Source organism: Protopterus annectens, chromosome 2.part1 (genome assembly GCF_019279795.1).
Source record: "Protopterus annectens isolate FY-2018-M chromosome 2.part1, PAN1.0, whole genome shotgun sequence".
NCBI classification, from domain to species: domain Eukaryota; kingdom Metazoa; phylum Chordata; order Ceratodontiformes; family Protopteridae; genus Protopterus; species Protopterus annectens.
The window spans coordinates 1108730003-1108755285 of record NC_056729.1 but is presented as its reverse complement, the minus strand read 5'-3'; the positions used below and the strand labels follow the sequence as shown (position 1 = coordinate 1108755285).

The following is a 25283-nucleotide window of genomic DNA, read 5'->3' as shown; positions in this document are numbered from 1 at the left end:
GAAACTCCCAGATATGCTCAGAATTAGTTCAAAATGATGTGAAAATTACTGAACCTACACACATTGCTAACATACTGGCTGACAGGTTCAGTGCAAACTTCTCCCCTCCCCAAAAGGAGAGATATCTATTCCAGAGGATTGTAGCCCCAAACATCTCCAATGCCCAGGTGAGAACTGCCCTCACTAAGGCAAAAACACAGCATCCATGGGACCGGATGGTGTCCCGGCTGTGTGCTTCATGAACTCAACGAGGAATTAAACCCACAGTTAGGACAGCTGTTTAATCTTAGCCTCACCTCAGGATATGTACCCAAGGAGTGACATACAGCAACTGTGGTCCCACTTCATAAGGCGGTGCCTCCACAGACCCTGGAAATTACCGCCCCATTAGCTTGACAAGCCTTATCTGCAAAGCCATGGAGAGGATCATAATGGAACTCATAAATAAAGACATAGGGAACTTGCAGACTTTGGATCCAACCCAGTTTGGCTTTGTCAAAGGCAGATCCTGCCTCTTAAACTTGGTTGACTTTTTGAGACAGTCACCAAGGCCATTGATGAGGGAAAGGCAGTCCATACAGCCTACCTCGACCTGGCAAAGGCCTTCGACACAATACCCCACTCAGGTATCATCGAAAACTCATCAGCTTGAATGTAAACCCATACATCACAAGATGGGTTGCAAACTGGCTAAGCGACAGAACCCACAGGGTCAGAGTTGCTGGAGCCATGTCAGACTCAAAGCCTGTCACAAGTGGTGTCCCACAGGGCTCTGTCCTGGGTCCACTCTTGTTCGGCATCTACTTTTCTGAAGTACAAGCAAACACAGGAGGGTTATGGCTGACAAAGTTTGCAGATGACTGCAAACTGGGCGCCATAATCAACACATCTGACACAGATATCCTCCAGAAGGGCCTCACAGAAACGGATAACTGGTGCCAGAGCCATGGCCTGAAGTTAAACGCCAAAAAATGCATAGTCATACCCTTCGGGAAAAACAAGGTTACCCCTAGCTACCATATAGGTGACAATCCACTGAGCACAGAAAAAGTCATCAGGGATCTGGGGACCCAAGTTGACAGTAGTCTTTCGTTTGACACTCATGTTGCTAAAGTAGTTAGGAAAACCTTCTATATCGCCCACCTGATCATGAAGGGATTCACATCTAGATCAAGGGAGGTCATCGTCCCTGTACTCATCACTCATTAGACCTATGATTGAGTACAATGCCCCTTTTGGAATGTATCTGACCAGACACCTGATGCAGCTTGAAAGGCCCCAAAAGTTCCTCACCAAAAGGATAAAGGGTCTCAAAAATATGTCTTATGCTGCCCGACTGAAAGAACTCCAGCTTTATTCAGTCTCATACCGCTTGCTCAGAGGTGACCTGTGCCTGACATATAAGGCCATGTCAAACCCAGATTTGATGAATATGCTTCACCTCAAAAAAATCTAGATCCCTCAGAACCACAAGGGCGGCAGACTTAAACCTTGACACGGTTATAAATAGAACATGCTGGAGGGACAGATTCATCACCCAGAGACTCCCTATGCTGTGGAACAAAATCCCGGTACATGTGAGGCAGAGCACCTCGCTGGCCTTGTTCAAGAGGAATCTTGACCAATGGATGGGAGATCGCAGATATACCCCAGGGATTACTTCAGTGTCACTGCTTGACAGAGGCACAGAAAAATGATAGGCATAGTTTTTATTCAAACTAAATGGGTGGCGAAAGCCACATAACTATGGGCTAGGCTTATAAATGCCCTTGGGCAGATAGCCTAGTATGAACCTATGAACCTATGAACCTATATAAATCTTGCCATTTGTAGCTAATACAGTATATTATTCTTTACTAATTTACTGCTGTAATTTGTACTGTGCTGTTCCATCATGCCTAAGAATTGTTAATAGAAATGTGTCTCTCATTAGGTGTGATGGTCGAGCTAGGTTCATTGCTGTACTATGGTAAGGAACTGATTTGGTCCTGTTGAAGTCCAGCAACATCACTGTAGTAACAATGTTACCATCACCTTGGAAAACTGAATTATCTGTGGGGTTTTGAGTTTTCCATACTATTCAAAGGATTTCCTTCTCTTTGAATCTAGTGCTGATAATTTTGCTCAACTCAGACAAGTTCAGCACCATGTGGTTATACGTCTGGAGTCTCTTAGGTTATCTTATTGGAACCACCTGGTACACAGATGATGCATTGTTTGTGAATCTTGTATGACTGGGGAGGTAGATGATCTGCATATGTAACCCATATATGGAGCACTATGGATGTACAGTGGGGTAAAACTGCATACAGTGCCTTTCCTCTTCATGTACCTTTGCTGTGAATGACAAAGGGATTTGGTTACACCATCCTGTGGCACACCAGCCCTACACCCCAGAACACAGTCTTCATGAACAGCACCGGCAGTCTGTTAGGTTTCTGTCATATTTACAGAAAATATTAAACAGATGTTTCTCCTAAAATAACTGGACATTTCTTATTCCCCACCACCAGCACCACAAGACATAGTTGCCTAAATCAGGACTGAGTAGAAAGGTTAACACAGCACACCCAAACACAATACTCTGACTCCTCCTTCCTTCTTACTTTTCAACTCCACCTGATTCCCCTTATATGTTTGCCTGTTATTCTCCCACTGAAAGCACTACGGCTTCTGTTAACATTTTAGACATTGAATTTCATTTTTGATTCACCTATCATATTGTTTTTGTTTGTGTTATCAAAACATAACTTGTAATGGTAGAGTATACCGCTATGTTTACTTGGCCTGCCCTTGTCTTTTTTCTAGTTTCCTTCTACCTTCTTTTGTTTGAACTAGAGTATATTTTGAAACATATCACTGTTTTACCAGAAGTGTTTTCTTAAGTGTCTGCCTTTTCTTCAGGCTGATGGAGTGTGCTCTCTGAGTTATGGAAGGTGATCGGCTTATTAGGTCATGGGATCTCAGGAGAGGAGGATTCTTCTCTCTTATTTCCTAAAAAGAATGCAAATTTTAAATTGTTGATGCATTGAGCAATGCACCTAACCCCACATCACTCCTGAAGTTGGACATGGTCTTAATACCATAAAGGATTAACCTAGTTAGCAAAACTTAAATACATACATCCTTTGCTACCATCACGCCATGTTTTCTTATTCATCTGCATGTTTTTGTGACATATGGTTGTCTCAGTTATGTTCTTTATCCCAAGATGTATTTAGAGGGTTTTGCTCTGCACTCTGTCTTCCAGTGTATGTATGAAGACATTCATCAGATGATTATGAACACTGGATTGTGCAGGTATGATACATTTGTAAGCACCAAATGCATCCGTGTAAACATATCCCCCATTAACAATATTACAAATTAGGTTCCCCTTAACCTTTCATTCTTAAAAAGAGGAGGGTATAAGGGTAGCAACACACCTTTTCCAAACAGTGTTATGGAAAAATACATTTCATGGAATGGAAACCACAGCTTTAAGATTCAATTTATATTACTGTTTGACTTGATTGGCACCATTGCAGGTTTATCTAGGGTTCAGTTTTGGTTGATGTTAGTGTTATCATTGTCACTCTTAAGTTCCTTAAAAGACTGCTAAGTGGTGAGATACACTTATGCAACTCATGTAAAATGTTCCAGCATTCTTAAGCTTTTCCCATCATTGCTGTCTCTAACATAGCTTTTTCTCCAGATTAGTTAATTTATGCATGTTCTCTAAATTATGTTCATGGGAACATTATTATTGCTTTCCTGCTTTGACATCAAAACCTGTATTGTAAATACTATATTATTTTTAGCATGTGTGATGATATTGAATATTTTTAAATTGCTAATTGTAAAGCACAAAACAGTTATACTCTGTAAACCCAATAGTAAAGGAAAATCCCACTACCAAATTATGTGCTTTCCTGCATTCATAATATTGTTTGCAAATCTGCAGTTGTCAGTCTGTATTTTAAATATTTATTTACTCAAAATATGTGTTGTAAGTCTGCATTTTATTGTCTTTTTCTATCTGCATTGTCTATAGTTTGCTTTTTTTAACTAGGTTTGTATCTCTGAATATTTGGTACACTATAATGTTGCTGTTACAGGCTCCAGTGGCTAAAAAGGGTCTCGTGACCAAATGTCAATAAATAAGTACGGTTACCACACGTCCCACTTTGTGAGGGACAGAACCTCTTTGGGCAGTTGTGTCCTGCAAAAATATTGTAAGAATGGCAACTGTCCTGAAATATTAGGGTAAAATTATTTCCTATATTTTATGTAATAGTTGCATAAAACAGTTATTCTGTATCTGAAATGCCTAAATGTTATAAGAAACAGAATAAGCAACTAAAATGCTACAAGAATATGCTTTTATTTAGGCAAAAAAGTGAAGTTCTATCCCTTGTACTGGCCGTGGGTATGTTTTGGCCTGAAAAATCTGATGTTTGTACCACAATTGTCCCACTTTGGCCATCTGAAAAGGTGGCAACCCTATAAATAAGAGATCAAATGACTGACTCTGACTGGACATGAATTTCTTGGTGATAATTCAAGTATGATCTGAAGAGCAAAAACTTCTCATCTTATTTTTGCTAGTGATCTCCCTCCACATAACCCATGTCCTTTTAATTTCTGTCAAAGCTTGCCACTCTGCAGTATTAAAATTTGCGTAATATGTTTGCTTCTGATATCATTGGTATTAATGTCTTCTTTTCCTAGTTTATTTTAGTTATGAGTTTTGATGTATTTACTTCCATTTTGTTCTTGGCTTCTAGGTTATTATACCCTGGTTATATGATTTGTAGTTTGCTTCAAAACGTAGTTGTCCTAGAACCACATCACATTTCTTTTCAGGTCTGTGCATTATTTATATGTCCTGATAAAATGTACCCATTTAGTAATTTTTGATGTTGGGGATAAAGCAGCTGTTACAGCTTATTTGCATTTTTATTAGGAAATAAGAGCAGCAGAATCCACCAAACTTGACAGCTATGACCTAATAAACTGATCACCTTCTAACTCAGAGAAAGCACTCTCTTTTTTATCACCCTGTGCTGTGTATAATTTCATATATTTTTCCACAGTTTGTCACCTTATGGTATACCATTAAATTTCTAAATTTTCTTTTAAAAGTTAAGTCAGCATTGTGCAGCCATGGTATAAAAATCTTGGTAAAAATCTGAGTAGAGTACACACTATGCTAGTGTAATTTCCTGATAAACTGTTAGAGAAATCTGCTGCATTAACCTTTAGCTCCCTTCTCTAATCTATCATCAATCCAAAGTGTTATGAAGTGAGTGTGTTCCCATTTTCTTATTTGTAAGCAGAATTGTTAATATTAGTTCCACTATGTATGTTCCAACCAATGTCTGATGCTTGTTACATCCAGCTCCAGCTTTACATATTTGTTCAGAACTTCATTATTTCAGCTGTACTCCAGGGTCAGCAGTTTCTCACACCTTCATTTTATTCTCCACAGACCCCTGTTATGCTTCCTTGTACCACAAATCTCATTCTTAGCAGCTTATGCCCTTATCTGTATGGTGTGGCAGTGGCAGTACACTTGAGGGCCATCTTTCCCATATAAAAGCCAACTTGTAGTATTTCTGTTAACCAACTAGTTTCCACTCTTCCAAGCTGTGCACCTTAAAATTGTGCCTTCAGTTATATAGTTGGGTGACTTTCTTTTGTCTCTAATTAGGTTAGCCTTACTGCCCCATGTTCTGAAGCAAGTCTTCCCACTTCCGCTGTTCTCTAACCACATTTTATTTGAGTGAGTTATTAAATAGGGCTCTTAGACTGCAAACAGATTTTTTTTCTTATTTTTGTAACACACAGCATGGTTATTTTGTCTAACCCAGTAAATCCATCTGATTTCCATTTTATGAATCTTATCAAGAAGTTTACTCTTCTCCCTTGAGGGGACTTGTGGATCATAACCATCTGAAATATCAGGAACTAATGGAGCGAGTCCCAAAATGTAGACATTGAATGGCTGGAAAAACAAACGTACATAGGATAAGTCTGAGATGGCCATTTCTTGGAATATTCCCTTTTCTCCGAGGTATGGCAACATCAGTGTTGGTATATGTAAGTTTGGGGGTGTGAACAGCTTACCCACCACATCTGATGATCTTCTGCATATCTGATTTTTTTCCTTTTCTTTTTTTATGTCAGCACTTGGCATTTTGAGTGCCAACATTTCAATAGGTAGCCCTTCTGGATATACACTTGTAACATTGTGCTTGTCTTTCACAGCCCAGACTGGTGTAGGATTAACAATAAATGATTAAAAACTAGGTGCTTACTTTTTTCTGTTTTTCATGTAAAGAGTATTCCCATTTCTTTATTTCCTTTGCTGACTCACACTGCCACAAGGCTGTTAGTTGCTGGAAGGTTCTCAGCTGTTATGCATCCCACCCCATTAGAAGAAGATTGCAGTGCATCAGCTACTTGTACTAACCTTGTCTAGCTGCCTCCCATCATCTGGAGATCATATATAGTCAGAGTAAAAATTATAGGTTGCCTTTTAAGAGCTGTCTGCGCTACTTCTGTGTTTTTTTTCTGAATTAGAACATAGATCAAGGAAAAGCAAGTTTAAAGACAGTGCTCCTGTGATTTCCAGCTTTGGAAGTCATATAGTCAGCCAGGAGTCATGCCAGATTTTCAAATATGTACATAAAGCTCCTATATTGCTACTCCACCCAAGTGTGTCATTTTATGTACAGTACATATATCATAAATATGTAATTAAGTATGTAAGGCACAAAATAAAATTTTCATACTATAAGTCTTTAATTGAGTAACTAGCAATGTCGCAGGCATGCACCCATCTGAATACATTTGTCTGTTTAAATGGCCCATTTTCTAGTTCATTTATGGTTCATTTCTCCAAGCTGTAACTTTTTTATGTAAACTATATACAAATATGCTGTCTAAAGTTGTTCAGTGATCCATTTGCATCTTTGTTGTATTGATTTCCATGTTATTTTTGCAGATTGACAAAAAAAGATCATATTATTACACTGATCTGCACAAGTGAACATGCAACACTTTAAAAATGAATTGGTCTGTCATAGCTTATGTGGCCTGTGCATGACTGCAGTCACGATCCTGCAGAGCAAATGCATTACTTGGTGGCTGTAGTACTATGTACCCTTTTGGTAGGTATCACTTTAGCTTAGAATTTTTTGACATATTCCCTATTGCATTGATCAGTGACCACACTGCTCTAATATTCCACTGATGATCACCTTGCACATAGCTTACTTTTTCAAAGACAAAGTGAAGGACTGCGTCTCCTGTCCCCAGCATTCTTCTGTCTTTCCTGCCGTCAAGCTACTTCTTGAGCTTTCATTAGTGTTTTCTGCATTAAACCTGCCGCTTTTTCCCTATTCTGCACATATGTACAGATCTTTGATCTGTTCTTTCTATTTACTATTTTTCTGTTAGTCTTACTTAACCAGTATGTCTGCCTGCTCTCTGAACTTGCTAGAGAGTTAGAGGAAGAGAGCAAAAATAACTAAAGAAAGAAATGAAAACTGAAAAATTAAATGAACAAAAGAAATGTGTGAAGTACATCAGAAATGGAATTGCAGAGATGTTTAGTATATGTCAACAGAAGTACATTAAGGTTGAATTAAAGTTTAATTATTTGGCACAAAGAGCAACAAGTGGACGAGAGCCTTGAACTACAAAGTATAATCAGCAACTGATTATATCCTTGCAGATCTGACGCTGGGTGGAGTCCCAGAAAGCTCAAGGGTCATTTGATAATGTGGGCTGAAAATCTGATGCAAAAGCAGAATTTTACTGACTCAGATGTACTTCATTTTATGAAACAGCCAAATGTTTCTGCAGCTAAATGTCATAAGATAAGATTAATTAGTTTGAGACTTTGGAAAAAAGCTGTATAACTTTTGAATTTATTTACAATTATGCTGGCATTCTCCACAGCGCAGCAAATATTTAGGTGCAGTAACAGTGATGACAGTACTGTATCATTGCAGCATGAACAGATAAGAATAGATTTCCCACATGCATTTTGGACCTTGCTTGCAGTATGAAAAATGAAGTTTTTGTATGCCTGCTGCTTTAAATGAATCTTGTTGTATTTTTAAATAGTTCTGCTCTAGAAGATAAATTGCTCCCCTTACTCGAGGAGGACACCGTCAAAATTTATAGCTTCCTTTATGATGAGTAAAGACTTGTTGATCACTGTGTAAGACATTCATCTTTCCAGAAACAGAGGTTTAACTTTAAAGCTGTCCACATTTTACAAACTGTGAAAGTTGCCATGTATTTTAAAGAAACTGTGCATTTGACTAACATGTCTGTTTCTAAAATTAGTTTGTCAAATTCATTGCAACAGTTCTTGTAGTTTTTTAATAAAATGATTTATTCTGCAAATTGGGATAGAAATTTATATGCCACACAGTCCAGCCTTATATTGTCAACAAAGCTAATCGTTGTAAGGCTTAAAACAGCTGGTGTTCTCAAGTTCTAGCAAGAAGATGTGCAGTTTTCTGCATGCTAATTTAAGTTAGTAAAGCATGAAAATGTTATTCCCTGATAATCATTTAAAGAGTGGCACCCTGCGCGTGTATAGAAATGTCAGATAAACATATAGTTATATTTTTAATTAAATACCTTAAAGGTTAATTAAATACAGACCCATCTCAAGTAAAGCAAAATATACTAGAGTGCTAGGTCCTCTCGAGTAAACATTTTAAGTATACAATGTTATTTTAGGAAAAAAAGTTTAATGTATAAAATTTTATTTCAGATAGAAACAAATGTGAATATGCCGGCCTGCTTGTGTGATGGATTGCACCTGGGTTCAGCCTAGGAGCCACCACAACCAGTTACTGTTTCTATTTGCTAGGCAGCATAGTTTTTACCTATCTCTCCCACTGATATCCTTCCAGTAGCAAGCATCCTACAGTGTGAGTGACCCCCTCACCAAAAATGCAGCCAAAGACACTATGGGAGACAAGTAAGTTCTAACCCTTCACCCATTACTCTTCTATTCTTCTGTTCTGAGCCCATATAGAAAAAACATGGGAACTATTTAATTTGCATGGTTCTGTCTTCTCCTTGTTGAAACTAAGGATCTGATGTCATTTTCATTTGTTCCTTGACCTGTGGGTGTCAGATCCAACCATGGATCCATCTTGGCCACTTTCCAAGCCTAAGATTCGAAGCTCAAGCTCCTCCTCTCCATCCCATAATGCCTCATTCTCCCAGAATACCTCACATCCCTTTTGCTGCATGCCTGAGAAACATTGGGATTTCTTTGCTCCTGCCAATCTTGATTTAAAAGTTTGTGTAAGTCAGCTATCTGATGGTCTTTTTATTTGTTCTTCCTTCCTCTCCTCCCACCTTCTTTCTAGCTTATTTATATTTAAAAAAAAACTTTTCCTTTTAGTAGTTTGTAGTGTAGCTTAGTTTCCCGCTGTTTTCTTCCGTCAGGATAGTCTTTCTATCTTTTCCCTTTTAGTCCTTCTTCTTTACTTCACCTTTCTCTGCTATCTGGTTTATCATAGCTGAGAAGCCTGATAAACCTTTGGGGTTTAAAAAGTGCACTTCCTGTGTGCATAAGATTCCCTTATCTGATGCCCACAGGGCTTGAGTTTACTGTCTAGGCCCAGCGCACCTAGACAGCTTTTGTGAGATATGTGGGGGAGGGTTTCCTCTCCCTCAGCTGTCCATGCTCCTGACTCCTCGAAGCCTGGTGATTCATTGTGGCACTCTCCTCCCAAGGAGGCCTCCTCCATCATGTCTACCCGTAGCTTGTCTGAGCATGAGGTGGATAGATTGATGAGGCAATTTCTCAAGCCACAGATTCAGATGGGGGTTCTGCCGGCTCCATCCCCTTTCAGATCTGTGAGCAGACATTCCCCTGTTCATCCCGTGGCTCCTTCTCTGATCTGGCTTCTTGCATCGGAGTTGTTGGATCTGATGACCTTGAGAACTGAGACATCGGATCTGAGAGTAGTTACCACTTTGAGTCATACTGTTTCCCCTGACAGCTTCTGGGCTGAGTGCATCTCGGTGCCAAAGGTTACACGTCAGGTTTGGGGGGGGGGGGGGTGATTTTGACTCCAGGTTTTCAGAGCTGTTACTTCCTGTTGGAGCCTCTGCGTTCAATAGCTAAGCTGTGACTCCCCCCTCAGAGCAGACGATTGGAGGGGTTCAGGAGAAGTCTGATCTGATAGCTTCAGCTCCAAAGCGATGACTCTCGGATCCTTGTAGTCCATCTGCCTTCAAGGTGTTGGCGAGGGTTCCCGCCCATCCTGGGGGATTCTCAGTTCTTCCACTGTTGGATGTGATCCCCTCCCCCATGGAATCTGTGATTTAGACCTCTCGGGACAGCCAGTGCTGGAAAGCCCAAAACCTCTTCAAACTGTGGAACCCTATTTTTCTTCTGATACCTCCCTGGAGTACCCACCGAGGAGGTCTCCCAGAAGAGGAGGTGTAAAAGGAGACACCTGGATTCCCCACAGGCATCCGTTACTGCAGACACTGAATTCAAGGAGGGGGAAAGTCCCCCTAGATTTCCACCTGACCATGTCTCCTTTACAGACATCTTAGAGATCCTCCATCAGAATGGTGGATCATCCTCCCAAAGCCCTAACCCAGAGGAGTCAGTGCTCTTGGAGTCCTTCAGCACAGGCCCATCTACATCCTGGGTGTCCCACCTGGTGGATCCTCATATTGAGTTAGTTTCCACCAGGGCATGGAAGGATCTGGACACTATAGACCCCGTACCCAACTGGGCTGATAAGATATTAGGTGCCCTCATGGACGTACTGGATGAAAGGAATCACAGTAGATGCCATGGTTGTTGAGGCAACCACCAGAAAGGAACTAGCTCAGGAAAGCTCCACTGTCCATCCCACTAACAGAGATTCTAGGGTTTTGGACAGGTTTGGAAAGAGACTTTACACTTTGTCCAGGTTTGCTTTACAAGCACTGAACTACTTATCCCATTTTACCAGGCTACAGAGGGACTTGAATAAAGAACTCTCTAGCTCAATCCCTGAGTCCATGTCTGAAGAGGAGCACCAGACCTTTTTGTCCAGAATGGCCACTCTCCAATCCATGACTAATTTGTCCAGGAGGCTGATTGCCCATGTGGCAGAAGGCACCTCTAGGGCTGCCATTTCTGGCATTGCCATTAGGTGCCATGCTTGGTTGCAGCTGTGTGACTTTGCGGAACCTTTCAAGGCATCATTTTGTCAATGCACCCTTTGATGGTTCATCTCTGTTTGGCCCCACAGTTCATGACACACTCTCCCACAGCGAGAAAGATGGACAGACCTTGTCTCCAATTGGAATCCATTTTTCTACCCCATGAAGATCTTTCTGCAGGGATCAGCATGGAGGAAAAAAAACTGTGGTTAAGGAAATCTCAAGGTTCTTTTCAGGAATCTCACTGCAACTTTTCCTCCAGAGGCAGGGGCAGAAAGAGTTATGATTGTAAATGCTGCCCCAGGGACAGAGGGCATCCACAATATCAAGGGTCTCAGGATTCCTCCTCGTACAGACCATTCCAGCGCTAATAAAGGGTTGCCTGACTGCCCTTCTCTGAAGGCAGTTGGGGGCACTTATCCTTGCACCCAGAAGCCTGGATAGCCATCACAAAAGATCAGTGGGTGCAAAGGATCTTATCTAGAGGATACTTCATTCCCTTTTTAAATCTTCCCAAGCAAAAGACTTACCCCCCCCCACATTTGCCACCCAATCAGAGGGAGGCAGCAGTGACAGAAATTACAAAGCTGCTCCAAGTCAGATTGGGCATCTACTCACGTTTCTTTTTATTACAAAGAAGACAGGGGACATAAGGCCAATTTTGGATCTAACATCTCTGAACAAATCAGTGAGGATCTCAAAATTCAGGATGGTCGCAATCCAATCCAACCTACCTCTTCTGAAGATGGATGACTGGATGTGCTCAATAGATGTGAAGGATGCATACCACCATATCAAAATGGAGAGGCGGCCCAGATGGTATTTTTGTTTCAGGCTGGGAGCCAGTCATTACCAATTCCGGGTGCTTCTGTTTGGTCTCATCACATCCCCCAGGGTGCTCACCAAATGCATGGCAGTAGTGGCAGCTCATCTCAGACTGCAGGGATTCCATGTGTTTCCTTATCTCGACGATTGACTCCTAACCACTTCAAATGGGCATCTACTCATTCAAGCCAGGGATTACCTGTTACAACTGGCTCTCACTCTTGGCATAAATGTCAACACACAAAAATTGCAGCTCACTCCTGTTCAGCTGATAGAGTTTATTGGCGCTCATTTGGACACACCAAAACTATATTTTTTCTACCTCCAGACAGAGTGTCGACTCTGGGACTTCATGTTTCTGAGATCCTACCAATCCCATCTCCTCCAGGGAAATTAATGCTAAGGGCATTTGTGATGACCCTCCACTGGACCCAGTAATCAAGGAGCCTCAATCCTCACCACTGGCACCAGTGGGGAGAACGTTCTCTGAGAGGATAACAAGCACACACAGTATTTCCAGATGCAGCTCTCTGCATCAAGTGCAATTTCCCTTAAGAGCACTCAGAGACCACAGTCAGTCCAGGGCTGTTTTTTCCTCATTTCCTCCAGATTTCCAGTAAGACTCCACACTGGCATAGCTACAGAGTTTAGATCTCAGCTGAGTGACCAAGCCAAGACCTCCAGCCCCCCTCTCTGTCCAGACAGAGCTTCGTGTCCCTGCCCAAGTAGCTGAAATACACATTCTTTGAGGTTTGATTTACACACACACACACACACACACACACACACACACACACACACACACACACCTGGGAAAGGCTAGCACAGGTTTACTAGCTATGCCCCCTTCTGCCCATGCTATTATGCAGTTTCCACTGCCATCAGTCACTCCTTATCAGCTACTTTAAGGCCCTTAGCAAAGGGTGTCCAGTCTTACTGTGCAATATTAATATTAATATTAATACAAATGGCAGTTTGACCAAAAGCAAGGCTTTTAGGAGTCTCCCACACAGTGTCACCAAATGAATATGCAAGTATTCTCAAAACTTAAATGTCTCTATACAGATCAGCCACAATGAAATGTTTAAATATATTTAATAATAAGTAATAAAAGAACAACACATTACTTAATATATATTCAATGACATCAGAGTTCAAAACCACAGGGAATATTTAAAATAACATTGTAGTACAGGCTCACATAAATAAAGAAAAACATCTAAACTAAACTTTACTATATTCCTGACTGTATCTAAGAGAATTATACTATTCCCTAGTAACTTAATATTAGAGCAAGGCAGATGTTGTGGTGAATGGTTCTTGTCAGGTCCAAGACTGAATACAGAATACCCTGTCTCACTAAGAGACTTCTCAAATTAATATCTAAAATATTACTACTGGGATAGCTTGCATAATGATATCATTTCTGGTCATCTGACTTCTAATTCCCAGGCCAAAACCTCTATTGCTAGAAGCTGGCAGCATTTAGCATCTACCTGTAAAAATATACAGACAAGGGCTTTTCCTCCGATCTTTGACAGATGCTGGAAGTCATAAAACAATTATATTCCTTCATGCTTCAGAAGTAGCAATTAGTTCACTCTAGGGACAGTACAGAAAGCTTCCTAAAACAGACTCTGTGTCCCTAGCTGCATTGAAAACTTGAGAAGTAGCTTCTTTGTTGCATCCTATAAAGTAATTTAATTTCAGATATTTTTCTAAACTTTACTAGACTGTTAAAACATATACATTTCTTCTTCTTTCAGCTTTTCCCAGTTAGGGGTTGCCTCAGCGAATCACTTGCCGCTCATGACTGGCAGTGGAGTTTTACGGTGTCAAGTTCCCAGCCCAGTGCCCAACCGTAATGGAAGGGAGACACATTCACACACACACACACACATACACACACACCCTAGGGCCAGTGTAGAGTATCCAATCCATCTACAGCATGTCTTTGGGATGTGGGAGGAAACAGGAGCAACCAAAGGAAACCCACGCAACCACAAGGAGGACATGCAGACTCCACACAGAAGGCACCCCAGCCAAGGATCGAACCAGAGAACCTCTTGCTGTGAGGCGACAACACTAACCGCTGCACTACTGTGGCCGCTCGTTAAAACATATACATTTAAACAGTTATAATTGTGCGTGTACATTTCTGTTCTCTTCCAGCAGGGCACACTGTGGATACATTTTAAACACAGCACTTTTACAAATACCTTTTCAACACACACATCTGTACAAGCAGCTTTATATACACGACATACAGTTCTAATACATTTGTAACACAAATGTCTTGTATATATAGGTTCATAGGTTCATACTAGGCTATCTGCCCTGGGGCACATTAAGCCTTCTGTATGGCTTACGCCCTCCCATACCCCTTGATTTGAGTATACTGTGCCCTTTTTTTTTTTTGTTGCTGTGTTTCTCTTTACCATGCCTCTAAGTATACCCTGGGACATACCTACAATCCCCATCCACCTATGAAGAGATTCTCTTGAAGAGATTCCAGTGAGGTGCTCTCCCTCAGATGTGAGGAATCTGCCTCCAGAAGCGAAGGGAGCCTCTGTTCCATGAGCCTGTCTCTAGCGAAGTTCTATTTATTTTTGTTCTGAGGCAGGCAGTCTTTTTGGGTGTTTTAGGCGTGGGACATGGTGAGCATGGAGGGCACATAGCTTTGTATGTCAGGCATAGTTGCCTTCAGGCAGGCGGTTGCGCAAGCTTTGTATGTAGGGTTAGGGGCAACTTGTAGAGCTGGAGTTTTTAACCGCAAATGGCATATTTTTGAGTTGAGATACTTGATGAGGCTGGTGTTTTACAGTCTGGTGAATATATTCACCAATGACATAGAATTAGTTACAAAATTCCAGCTTTCTGTGCCAGCAGTATCTCCTTTTGTCACAGAGTTAGGTTTTATGGCTGCCACAATAACTATACTACCTACAGCACACTTACATATGCAAATCCTACAGTGGACTTTATCAGTTTAATGGTCGTTACATCAACATTCTCTGACTCAACCTTTAAAAGTGTCACGGGTATGCACAGATTTTCTTCTGGTGGTTTAATTCCTCGGAAGTCAACCAGTGTTGTCCCTTTGTTCTTCCTCCACCAAATTCCATGCTAACCACAGATACCTCTCATTTGTTATGGGGGGGGCATTTTCTGGGATGGACGGTCCAAGGTATGTGGACATCTCAGGACACCAATTTGCATATCAAGTTCCTGTAGATGAGAGGGGTTCTCCTGGAGTTGCAAGCACTACACAGCTTTCTTCCTCCAGAGACCATTGCAGTTTAGACGAACAATATGTCCATAGTATGGTACATCAACAAGCAAGGGGAACCAGATCTTACCGTCTGTGATGGTGGATTGTTGTGTTATATATCAGAAGTTCTTCCATTTTTATCACTGTATCAGCGTTTTCATTGAAATGGGTGATCTCTCCCAGCTGCTTTCTAGTCGTAATGCACATTCTGGGGGAGTCCAACATTTTAGCGGACAGGCTCAGCAGAACTGCACTGATCCCTCATGAGATGTCTCTGAACCAGTCAGTTGCATCAAGTGGGGTCAACCTTGCTACAATCTCTTTGCCTCTCCCCTAAACAACATATACAGCAAGTTATTTGTCTTGATCCCTCCTCAGGGACAGCCCCCAAGAGATGCTGTAGTCCATGCTTCGTCTCCTGGTCTACTTTATGCATTCCCCCTTACCTCTGACTCCCAAATTCCTTCAGAAAGCTCATTGGTTGAAGAGCAAAGTAATCCTCATTGCTCCTTTCTGGCCTAGCCAGATTTGGTTCACCTTCCTGTGCTGTCATCTAGTTTGTCCTTCATGGACACTGGAACCACTTCCAGACCTGTTCTCCCATCCCTTGGGGCAGACTCATCCAAATCTTCAAGGTTTAAAACTGACCGCATGGTTTCTCCAGTTCCAGTAATGGCTAGACATTCCAGGCTTTCACCCATGGTCCAAGAGATTCTGATATCAGGTCGCAAAGCATCTACTAGAAAGATATTTAAGAGTCAATGGAAAAGATTCTCTGCTTGGGCTCAGCAGAAGCTGATAGATCCTTTTGCGGCTCCTGTTCCTGTAATTTTAGATTTACTGGCTTTCCTGTTCCTTACCAGAGCCAGCTATTCCATGATGAAGGTTCAGTTGGCAGCCATTTTGCATTTCCACATTAGGGATAACTCTTCTTCTCTAGCCTTTTCTAAACTATGTAAGGTTTTTCTCAGAGGCACCTTTTTAATCCCCCCCCCAATCAAGGATCCAACTCCCCCTTGGGATCTTACTGTGGTTTTACAAGCTTTGGTTCATCCTCCCTTTGAACCAGCAGCTAAGGTAGATCTAAAGTTTCTCTTCTGGAAAACAGCCTTTTTACTTGCTATTATATCAGCAAAAAGAGTTTCTGAGCTCCATGCCCTCCCTGTTAAACCTCCTTACTTGGTCTTCCATAAGGATATTGTATTCTTATGGACCAATCTATCCTTTTTACCTAAAGTGGCCACAGAAAGCAATATCAATCAGTCCATTCATCTTCTGGTTTTCTTCCCCAATTTCCAGAACAAGGGAGAATATACGCTAATCTTCTTGATGCTTTTAGGCAATTACCTTTTACCTGGACAGGAGAAAATCCTTCAGAAAATCTGACCAGCTGTTTATGTACTTTTCAGAGGTTATGAAAGATACAGCAGTTACTAAACCTACTCTGGCTAGATGGTTACAAGATTGCATCTCCTTTGTTTATTCATCAAAAGGTATGTATTTGTTGGGGCATGTCAAAGTTCATTCTACGAGAGCTATGGTGACTTCAACAGATTTCTCCTCCAGAATGTCATTTGATGATATTTGTGCAGCTTTTTCTTGATCAAGATCTCATACATTTATTTCTCATTACAAACTAGACATCATTTCTAAGAATAGAGCTTGTTTTGGCACTACAGTGCTTTGGAATATCCTTCCATGAGGCCACCCTAGGGTTGTGTTGATGGGGACTCTGTCCCACAGGTCAAGGAATGAACAAAAATTACAACATCAGATAAAAAAGTTATGTTCTTAGCATAACGTTCCATCTGTGTTGTCCATTTTCATTCCTCTTCACCCTCCTCTACCTGGGCTTTTTCTTTGTAGACCTGATGGGGTTGGTCTCTCTTAGGAGCTGTAGTTCCTGTGTTGAGCCCATTAACCTTTCTCTTCTTCTGTGACTATGTAGGTACCTTAGCTGTATATTTTTAACAAACTTGATCTGAGGTATTCTGGGGGAATGAGGCATTATGGGATGGAGAGTAGGAGCTTGAGCTTCAAATCTTAAGCTTGAAAAGCAGCCGAGTTGGATCCAAAGTCGGATCTGAAACCTGCAGGTCGAGGAAGATGTATTTGTCATTATTCCACAGATATCAGCCCTCACGTGGGGCCTTATTAGATATCCAGATCCATAGTAGGTGCTTTCTTTGCTAATATTAAAAGAGTTATTAAGGCTTATTTCATGCTTGCTTCACATTCGCTAATTTCACCATGCCATCAGAAAGAAGGGGGAAGAAGTCTTTGTGCTTTTCTGGAACCACCAGATATTCAAAACGGTCTGCATGTCTCTCGTAAATTGTTCCAAGACCTTATACTCCAAAAATGAATGGCTACTAAGGAGTTTGTATGGGAGAAGGAGCTGGGGTTGGGATTAATATCCCACAGAGTGATAAGAGAGAGAGAAAAATTATATGTTTGGTAAGCTTGTTTTGGTTTGACTGTAGCAGTAGAAGTTCAAATGATCACTGTTTCAGTAGCTTTAGTTATATGGAGTTATATCCTATCAAGCATAAAACAGCCAGACACCTTCCTAAGCTTTAGGGCACTTTCCATGCACCCAAACTGTCAGGTAGCTCCAGCTGATCTGACTAAGACAAGTTTGTGCGCCAAGCCCTTCAGAGCTTTCCTGCCAACAGAGACAGGGAGGCTGAGCTCTGAAAGGGCAATGCTATGAAGAAAAAAAAAAAAAAACAATGACATCCTGACATAAACAATATACACACACACACACACACACACACACACACACACGAGAATGGAGGGAGCGGCTACTGCAGCTGTGATCATTTGAGCATCTACTGTTATGGTAAGTTTACTTACACAACCGCACTGTGTTCATAATCTTGGTAGATACCCTAACTTACTACATTTGGGAGATAGAAGAAGAAGATTCTAGAAGCCCTGGAGAATGGTCCTTGCAAAGCTTGATCTATACGTAGAGAAGGATGGTGTTTTGTAAAAGTATTTACAGAAGATCAAGTTGCAGCTTCTAAAGTACCTCTAGAATCCCACCCTTTCAAAAAACGAGGATGAAGCAAAGACCCTGATAGAGTAGACCTTGACCCTTTCTGGAAAAATTTTGTTGTGGTGAGTATTTAAAAAAAAAAAAAAAAAAGGTAATGGCCTTAGACAGCTGTTTTGAAACAGTGTATATTGACACAGATTGCCCTTTTTTCTCACCTTCATAAGAAAATAATAACAGATCTGAAGATTTGAAAAATTCAATTCTGTCAAGATAGTACCCGAGTTGTCAGTGGGTATTCAAGGTATGGAGTATCCTTTCTCCCTCATTTTTAAGATCAGTAAATAAAAAAGGAGAATTGATAGTTTGGCTTAAAGCAAACTTGGATACCACTTTAGGCAAAAAAGACAGATTAGTTCTCAAAAACATCCTTTCTCAGTGGAAAATGAGATAGGGTTGACTCACCATAAGAGCTTGCAATTCAGATATTTTTCTTGCAGAGGTAAGAGCAATCAGTAAATCTGTTTTCCTTGTTAAGAACCTCAAGTCAGCCAGATCAGTTGGTTCAAACAGAGCAAATGTTAGCTACTCTAACACAAAATTACGATCTAAGGAAGGGGCCACTGGTTTTCTTAGAGGCTTCTTATGGAAACCCCTTTCGAAAAAATTTTGACATGAGACTACATTGAAAGAGGAGGATCCATGGGCAGATGTGCTGAAATAGCCAATAAATTAACCTTGCTAGAGGAGTAAGAAAGCCCTAGGAAAAAAGCACACAGAAATATTGTAAAACCAGAGAGCAGCTAGCCCTGGATGGGTGTTGGTTATGTTCTTGTTGTTGGCACCAACTAGAAAATGTTTTCCATTTGCTAGTATATGATTTTCTATATTAGCAGGCTTTCTTGCTCCATTTGTACTTGCTGATTCTCATCAGTAAGCAGGTGTCTAGGGAAAAATAAGACCCTATCATCCATGCAGTCAGTTAAAATTGATTGGGGTCAGAGTGTATCAGACACTTCTAATCTTGTGTGAGTAGATCATTTCTTTGAGAAAGCTTGTGGTAATTGTCCACGGCCATTTCCAAAAGAAGGGAAAACCATAGTTGTTGAGCCAAAAAGGGAGTTACCACAAAGATCTTGGTAGATTCTTTCTGAATCTTCAGTAGAAAGGGTGGAAAAACATACATGAGCATTCCTGTCAAAGAAAAAGAAAATGGCATATATCTTCCAGGCATTCTAGCATGGAGACCTGTAGTAGAATGATGATAACTGATTATTTAGAGAGGAGGCAAATGGGTGTACCAGAAACCAGACCCAGTGATCTAGTTTACATATGCATGGGTCTGCCCTGGTTTTGTTCAGTTTGTCTGCCACACAATATTGCTCTGTTGGAATTAAGGATGCCTGTAGAGTGGGAGTGTGCTGTGAAGCTAAATCCTAAGCTAACATAGCTAGTTTACAAGGGGGCTACGACTTGGATGCCTCCGCTTGACCATGTGACACATAACTGTGGTTTTGCTTGTAACAACTTGAAGAGGGCCTGGGGACCAAAGATGATTCACTGTTTTGGATGCCTAGATCAGGGGCAAGCATCTCTTTCATATTATCCATCCTAAGATGGCTCCTCAAGCAAAGTCCAAGACGTCTGTGATGACTGACTGCTTTGGAACAGGGAGGGATAAAGAGAGGCACACATTTATGTATATTTGCTGTCTCTACCAAGTAATTTTTCTGTTGACAAACCCCAGCACTTTGGCTTGACAATACTAGGAATGTTGCTGCTGAGACCAAGCCGACTTCAGTGGCCATTTATCTTTCCCATGTGGAGTCTTGCCAGGGTTATCATGAAAATCATAGATGCCATATGACCCAAACTTCCCTCACAATGATTGACATTGGAGTGGAAAACTTTAGATATAGATATAGCTGTATTCTTTCCTGTGAAAGAAAAGCCATTGAAACTAAAGAACACAATATGGAAAAATATGGTTACCCTGTACCCTGCAATGAGCTATAACTGGAGCTAGAACACTCTTGGTGCAGTGGATTGTCCAAATGGTAAATCAGACAACTGATAAAGTGATCCAGACATGCAAACCTTAGGAAACATCTAAAGTATGAATGAAAATGAATGAGATGATAAGCATCTTTTAAATGTAAAGTTACCAGGAAACTTGAATAAGGAAGAAGATGTAACAGATTGCGAAGTAATGTCATTTTGAAGTTAGGCACCATCACAAACAGGTGACTAATTGTGAAGGTATAAGGAATGATTGGTCTGCAGATTCTTCTTGTGAGAAAACATCTGCTTTAAATTATTTAGAAGAAAGATCCAGAAATGGTCTCCAAGTATCTTCTATCTTTGGTACTAAAAACATCCTTGAACAAAAACCTTTTCCACGTTGGGGAGGAGGATCTGGTTCTATCACTCCCTGGAACAGCATGTAATGAAGGACAAGTAGAAATAAGAGTCTAGTATGGTGGAAGACGAATAATCTCCTGTCAAGTAAGAATGATCTCTCGCTGCCACATAGAACCTTGGTGAATGCTCTTCAGAACCTATTTGTATGAAACTATCTGTTGCCAAGGAGAAAAATGGAGATTTAGATTTTCTGGAAGGGAAAATGGACTGCTAGGGTGAGAAGGGGGAACAGAGGGGGGAACAAAATCCATTAAATAGTCAAACTGACTACTTGGATGATCTTCGTCCTTGGGGGTTCCTGAATTGTTTTGGAACACATTTGATTAGGGGAGGGATTAGAGAATTCCTTAGAAAATTAGAAAAAGGAGGTCAGAAAATCCTAGATTCCCTTATTTAACTTACCCCCTTCATTGTGCTTTTTGATCACATTTTCACCAAAGGAACCACAAAGTGAATCTCTATCCAAAAGAGAAAATAAAATCTAATTTATCTGATGTCAATTTTCATTCATTCCTCAACAATTGGGTTTGAATCCAATCTTCTGATCTGACCTGGCCATTACTTAAGCTCATGGCCACCAAAAAACTCTCCAGAGAGCTTCAGATAAGCTCTATATTTTTGCCTTTCCTAAATAGTTTCATTCTTTATGGATATATATATATATTGTGCGTGTGTGTATGTGTATATATATATATATACAGCAAACAAGATCTGAGGGGTGTTAGGGTTGTTGTATTATGGGAATGGAGAAGCTCAAGAGTTATTTGGTGGCAACGGGCTTTAGTAATGGCCAAGTCGGATCCGAGAATCAGATCAGAACCCAGTTGTTGAGGAAGAATGAAAATGGACAACACAGATGGAATGTTACTATGAGTATACATCTTCTTTTTCATATCCTCTTGGGAGGTTCTGAGAATGCAGTCAGGCAAACTTCCTCAGAACAGAACCAGAGGCTATAGCCCTGGAAGAATTATCAACTGAATTTTATATTTATATTTATATATATATATATATATATATATATAGATATATACACATAGATATATATACACATATACACACACTAAAACAGAGAGCAGTGACTAGTACAATAAAAAAACTTTATTAACTGTTTAGCAGCAGTAGGAATAACTAAAGCTATAGTGCTGGTTCAGGTTTGGGAAGAGTATATTAAAGACCGAGGAATTTTATAAGTTCTATCTTCCCTTTTTTAGGGGCAGCAGGTTGGCTATCGGGAAGAATGCAGACAGAAACATGAACTTCCTCCAGTGCTGACAGAACTGAATGATATTGTGAAGGTTCAGGAAATTCCTTCTGCAGCAACTGATAAAAATTTCTGAGGAACTGAGAAACCTCAGTGAACTGTCACTGAAAACACTAGCACATTCTAGGAATAGTCTCAAAGAGAGGAGAACTCCAAAGGGGGAAGCAGAAACTGAGCTGTCGTGTAAGTCTAAATAGAAAGCTGAGGAGAAAATCAGTATTTGTCACTTAATCTTCCTCTCCAGATTCAAAATCTTGAATCTCTTCAAGAAAGGAGGTATTCTGCTTTCTTTTATCAAAAAGCAATAAATAAGAAGGTCAAAAGCCTGAAAAAGACCTTTAGCCAGACCCAATAAACTACTTCTGTCTAAAGAAATTTGAGGAGGAGTAGATACTTGCTTAGTTTTCTGCTTCTTTTTGACAGAAAAAAATAGGGCCAACGGTATTATAAATGGCAGCAGTAGTTTCCCCTGGGATACGCCCAACAGTCTGACAAAACAGGGAAGCCTTCTCTGTTACCTTCACAGGGCCAATAAGAGTCTCTCTCCTTTTCCCACTGACAGGACCCCAACAGCTACAGAGTAGGTGGTTAACGCCCTGGTCCATAATGGTCGTAGGTGCTACATCAGTGGGTTCTGGGGGTAAAAGATCAGTGGTCTGAGGTTCAGCAAATGGCCACAGCAGAGTCGCTCACCTGTGTCTCAGGCAAATTGCTAGCTTGCTGTAGTGGCAAAGACTGTTTGCTTAACATTTCCTTTTTGTGGCTGGAGGAAGGACATACCCTAGGACTGGATGTTTCTTCCATGATCCTGGTGTAAATAGTGCCTCTTTCCCATTTAAATATCTCTTTTGCATACAAAAACATAGAAAAAGCACTTTAAGACACTTGCCTGCCCGCAAAAGTAAAATAACCACAAATTCTTCACAGAAAAAATGGGTTTTGAATATTGTGAATGACTTTTAAACTGGAAGGAAAAAAAGAGTGCGCATTTGAAAGTACGATACAGTGTCATAACAGTCAGTTAAAACAAAAATTCATTTTTAAACTAACTTTCCTTAATAATCAACAAAGATAACTGAATGGAATTTTTTTCCCCAAAGGGTACTTATCTGCCCAGCAAAGGAACAGCACAAGCTGACCATCAGTCCTCAAAAGCCTCAAAGGAGTGTACTCTTCATTGGTGGTAAAGCTCTGAATGGCTTGACAGCCAAACTTGTCTTTTAGTCAGCTAAGCTTGAGCTGCTTAACAGGTTGGGTGTGTGGAAGGTGCCTTAATGCTTTGGAGGCTGGCCAGCTGTTATACCTTAGCAGGATATAACCCCATATAGCTAAGGCAACTGCAGCAGTATGATCAATATGATGAACATCTGAAGTACATTATTATAAAGTGGTAGTTCAGGTTTTGGAAACAGAATGCTACATTTATTCAGTGAGTAAGAAATCGAACCCCATTATATTTTGTTATCATGTGTATAGAAATAAATAAAACTAGTGTTTTGAAAGCATACTAAAACACTTTACTCTTTTTATGTGATTTAGCAATGTATTTGTTATGATTAGTATTTGCTGCACTGAAGCAGATTTCTGTTTTATGCCCTGAGATGCCCCAGAAGGAAATCAGGAGTAATATGGCATTGGCTCGATGATGAGCTGAAATAGCAGTTTTAGTTGTTGACTTACATGTGTGGTTTAATCAGGGACTGCTTTTATTACATAGCCCACAAGCCAGTTGTACAAACCACAAAATTAGAAGTCTGGAGTGAACACAAACTTGTTTGTTAATAATGTTTAAATGTTAAAGGTACAGTATTAGTTCAGCAGAAAGGAAACATTTCCTTAAATAACCTGAAACTCAGTAGTTTTTTGAGGGGTTAACTTCAGATGGTCTGTAAAGCTGCCTAGTGGAACTTTATTTTTAGATCTGTGTATATGTAATTCTCCTTTGGTTTAATGTTTACAAAGAACAAACTGCAGTTGCCAAATGTATGTTGATGGATTCACTGTGCGGTAGCTTCCAACGATCAAAACACATTTCTGAAAGATATTCCTAGTGGGCATTTTATGGATAACTTTTGATTCCCATTCTCCCAGAGTATAAATTGTATATGGCTTCTAAACAAATGTGGCAAAAAGAATTGATCTAAGCCATTGTGTATTGCAGGTTATACCCATGAGGCAGTTTTGTAGTAATCAATGACCTTGACAAGGAAGCTTAAAAATTCCTTTACCACAGGAACTCCATTTGGTTTCATCTGCATTGTCTTCATACGATTTCTTATAAACAGTCTTTTATAGTTTGCATTATGAACATACCCTTTATAATCCACAATACTTAAGTACAGGTATCATGCATGCACTTTACACAGTACTGTGCATGGGCTCAGTAACAACCTTGTAGTATGTGGTGCACACTAATTGCACTTTGAAATCAGCAAAAAATGTACAGTTGTTATGCACTACTGTGAATCAGAGAAGTTCATTAGTTTTGTTATTAGCCTTTCAGTGTAATTAAGCTGTAATTTGTGCTAGAGCACACATAGCAGCTACCAGAGAGCTTTAAAAGCTGTAGTGAACTTTTTATCATCATTCCCTACTCCAACACCCTCTAACACACACAAATGAAAAAAAATCAAAAGTACTGAGTGTAGTGGTTAAAAGCTTTAAAGCTGTTGATCCAACAGAGTTGTACTTTTCTTCTGGTTGCTGTCTGTGTGGCAAAACAAAGTGATGTTATGTAGTCCAATCTCGTCTAAATTCTTACTCACGGGTTCAGAGCCGAATATCGGCTCCGACTCAGCCAACTTTTATTTACTAGCTCGAAGTCTCCCATTGGCTGGGCCAAGCAGGTATCCCATGCTGCACTGCTCCATAACCCCAGATCTCGTTTGCCGCTCATGTAGCTAGGACGTGGTCTCACTTGGCTATGGCTAAGTACCTTCTTTTTTTCAATTTCTCTTGAGAAATTTGCTAGTTGTTCAACCACAAAAGCTATTTTAATAGATATTCTTGTTGTTGCTTGTTTGCAGTGTTTTTTGTTTGTGTAGTTGGTATCCCTAACTGTTACGATGGGCTAGGCCCGTTTTACATAGGATCTAGTCCTCCTTTCTGTGTAGTGTTCCGTTTCCTTTTTGTGGATAGTGTGTTGTGAGTTAGTAAAGAACTGTTTTACTTGGAGGTTCTTTGGTTGGCTTTGTGTAGTCTGATCAGTAGTTTTCCCGCCTTTGCTGTTTTTTCCGGCTAGGTTGTTTTCAGTGGTCTACTTGTGCAAGATGTCTAAGGATCAGAGGGAACATAAACCTTCCGGTTTTAAAAAATGT

At 40.5% G+C, this 25283-nt stretch overlaps 1 protein-coding gene across 2 annotated transcripts in view; it reads left to right on the top strand.

Moving 5' to 3' along the window:
- Window positions 1-25283, top strand: part of SUPT3H (SPT3 homolog, SAGA and STAGA complex component) — a 3063171-nt gene that overhangs the window by 2623400 nt on the left and 414488 nt on the right. Inside the window, exon 11 of one of the 2 annotated variants that reach the window (XM_044062652.1) lies at window positions 3251-3300. The exons of the other annotated variant lie outside the window; for it this stretch is intronic. Coding sequence (XP_043918587.1) covers window positions 3251-3300 — 50 coding nt within the window. The remainder of the gene's footprint in view (window positions 1-3250; window positions 3301-25283) is intronic. 2 annotated transcript variants of the gene reach the window in all.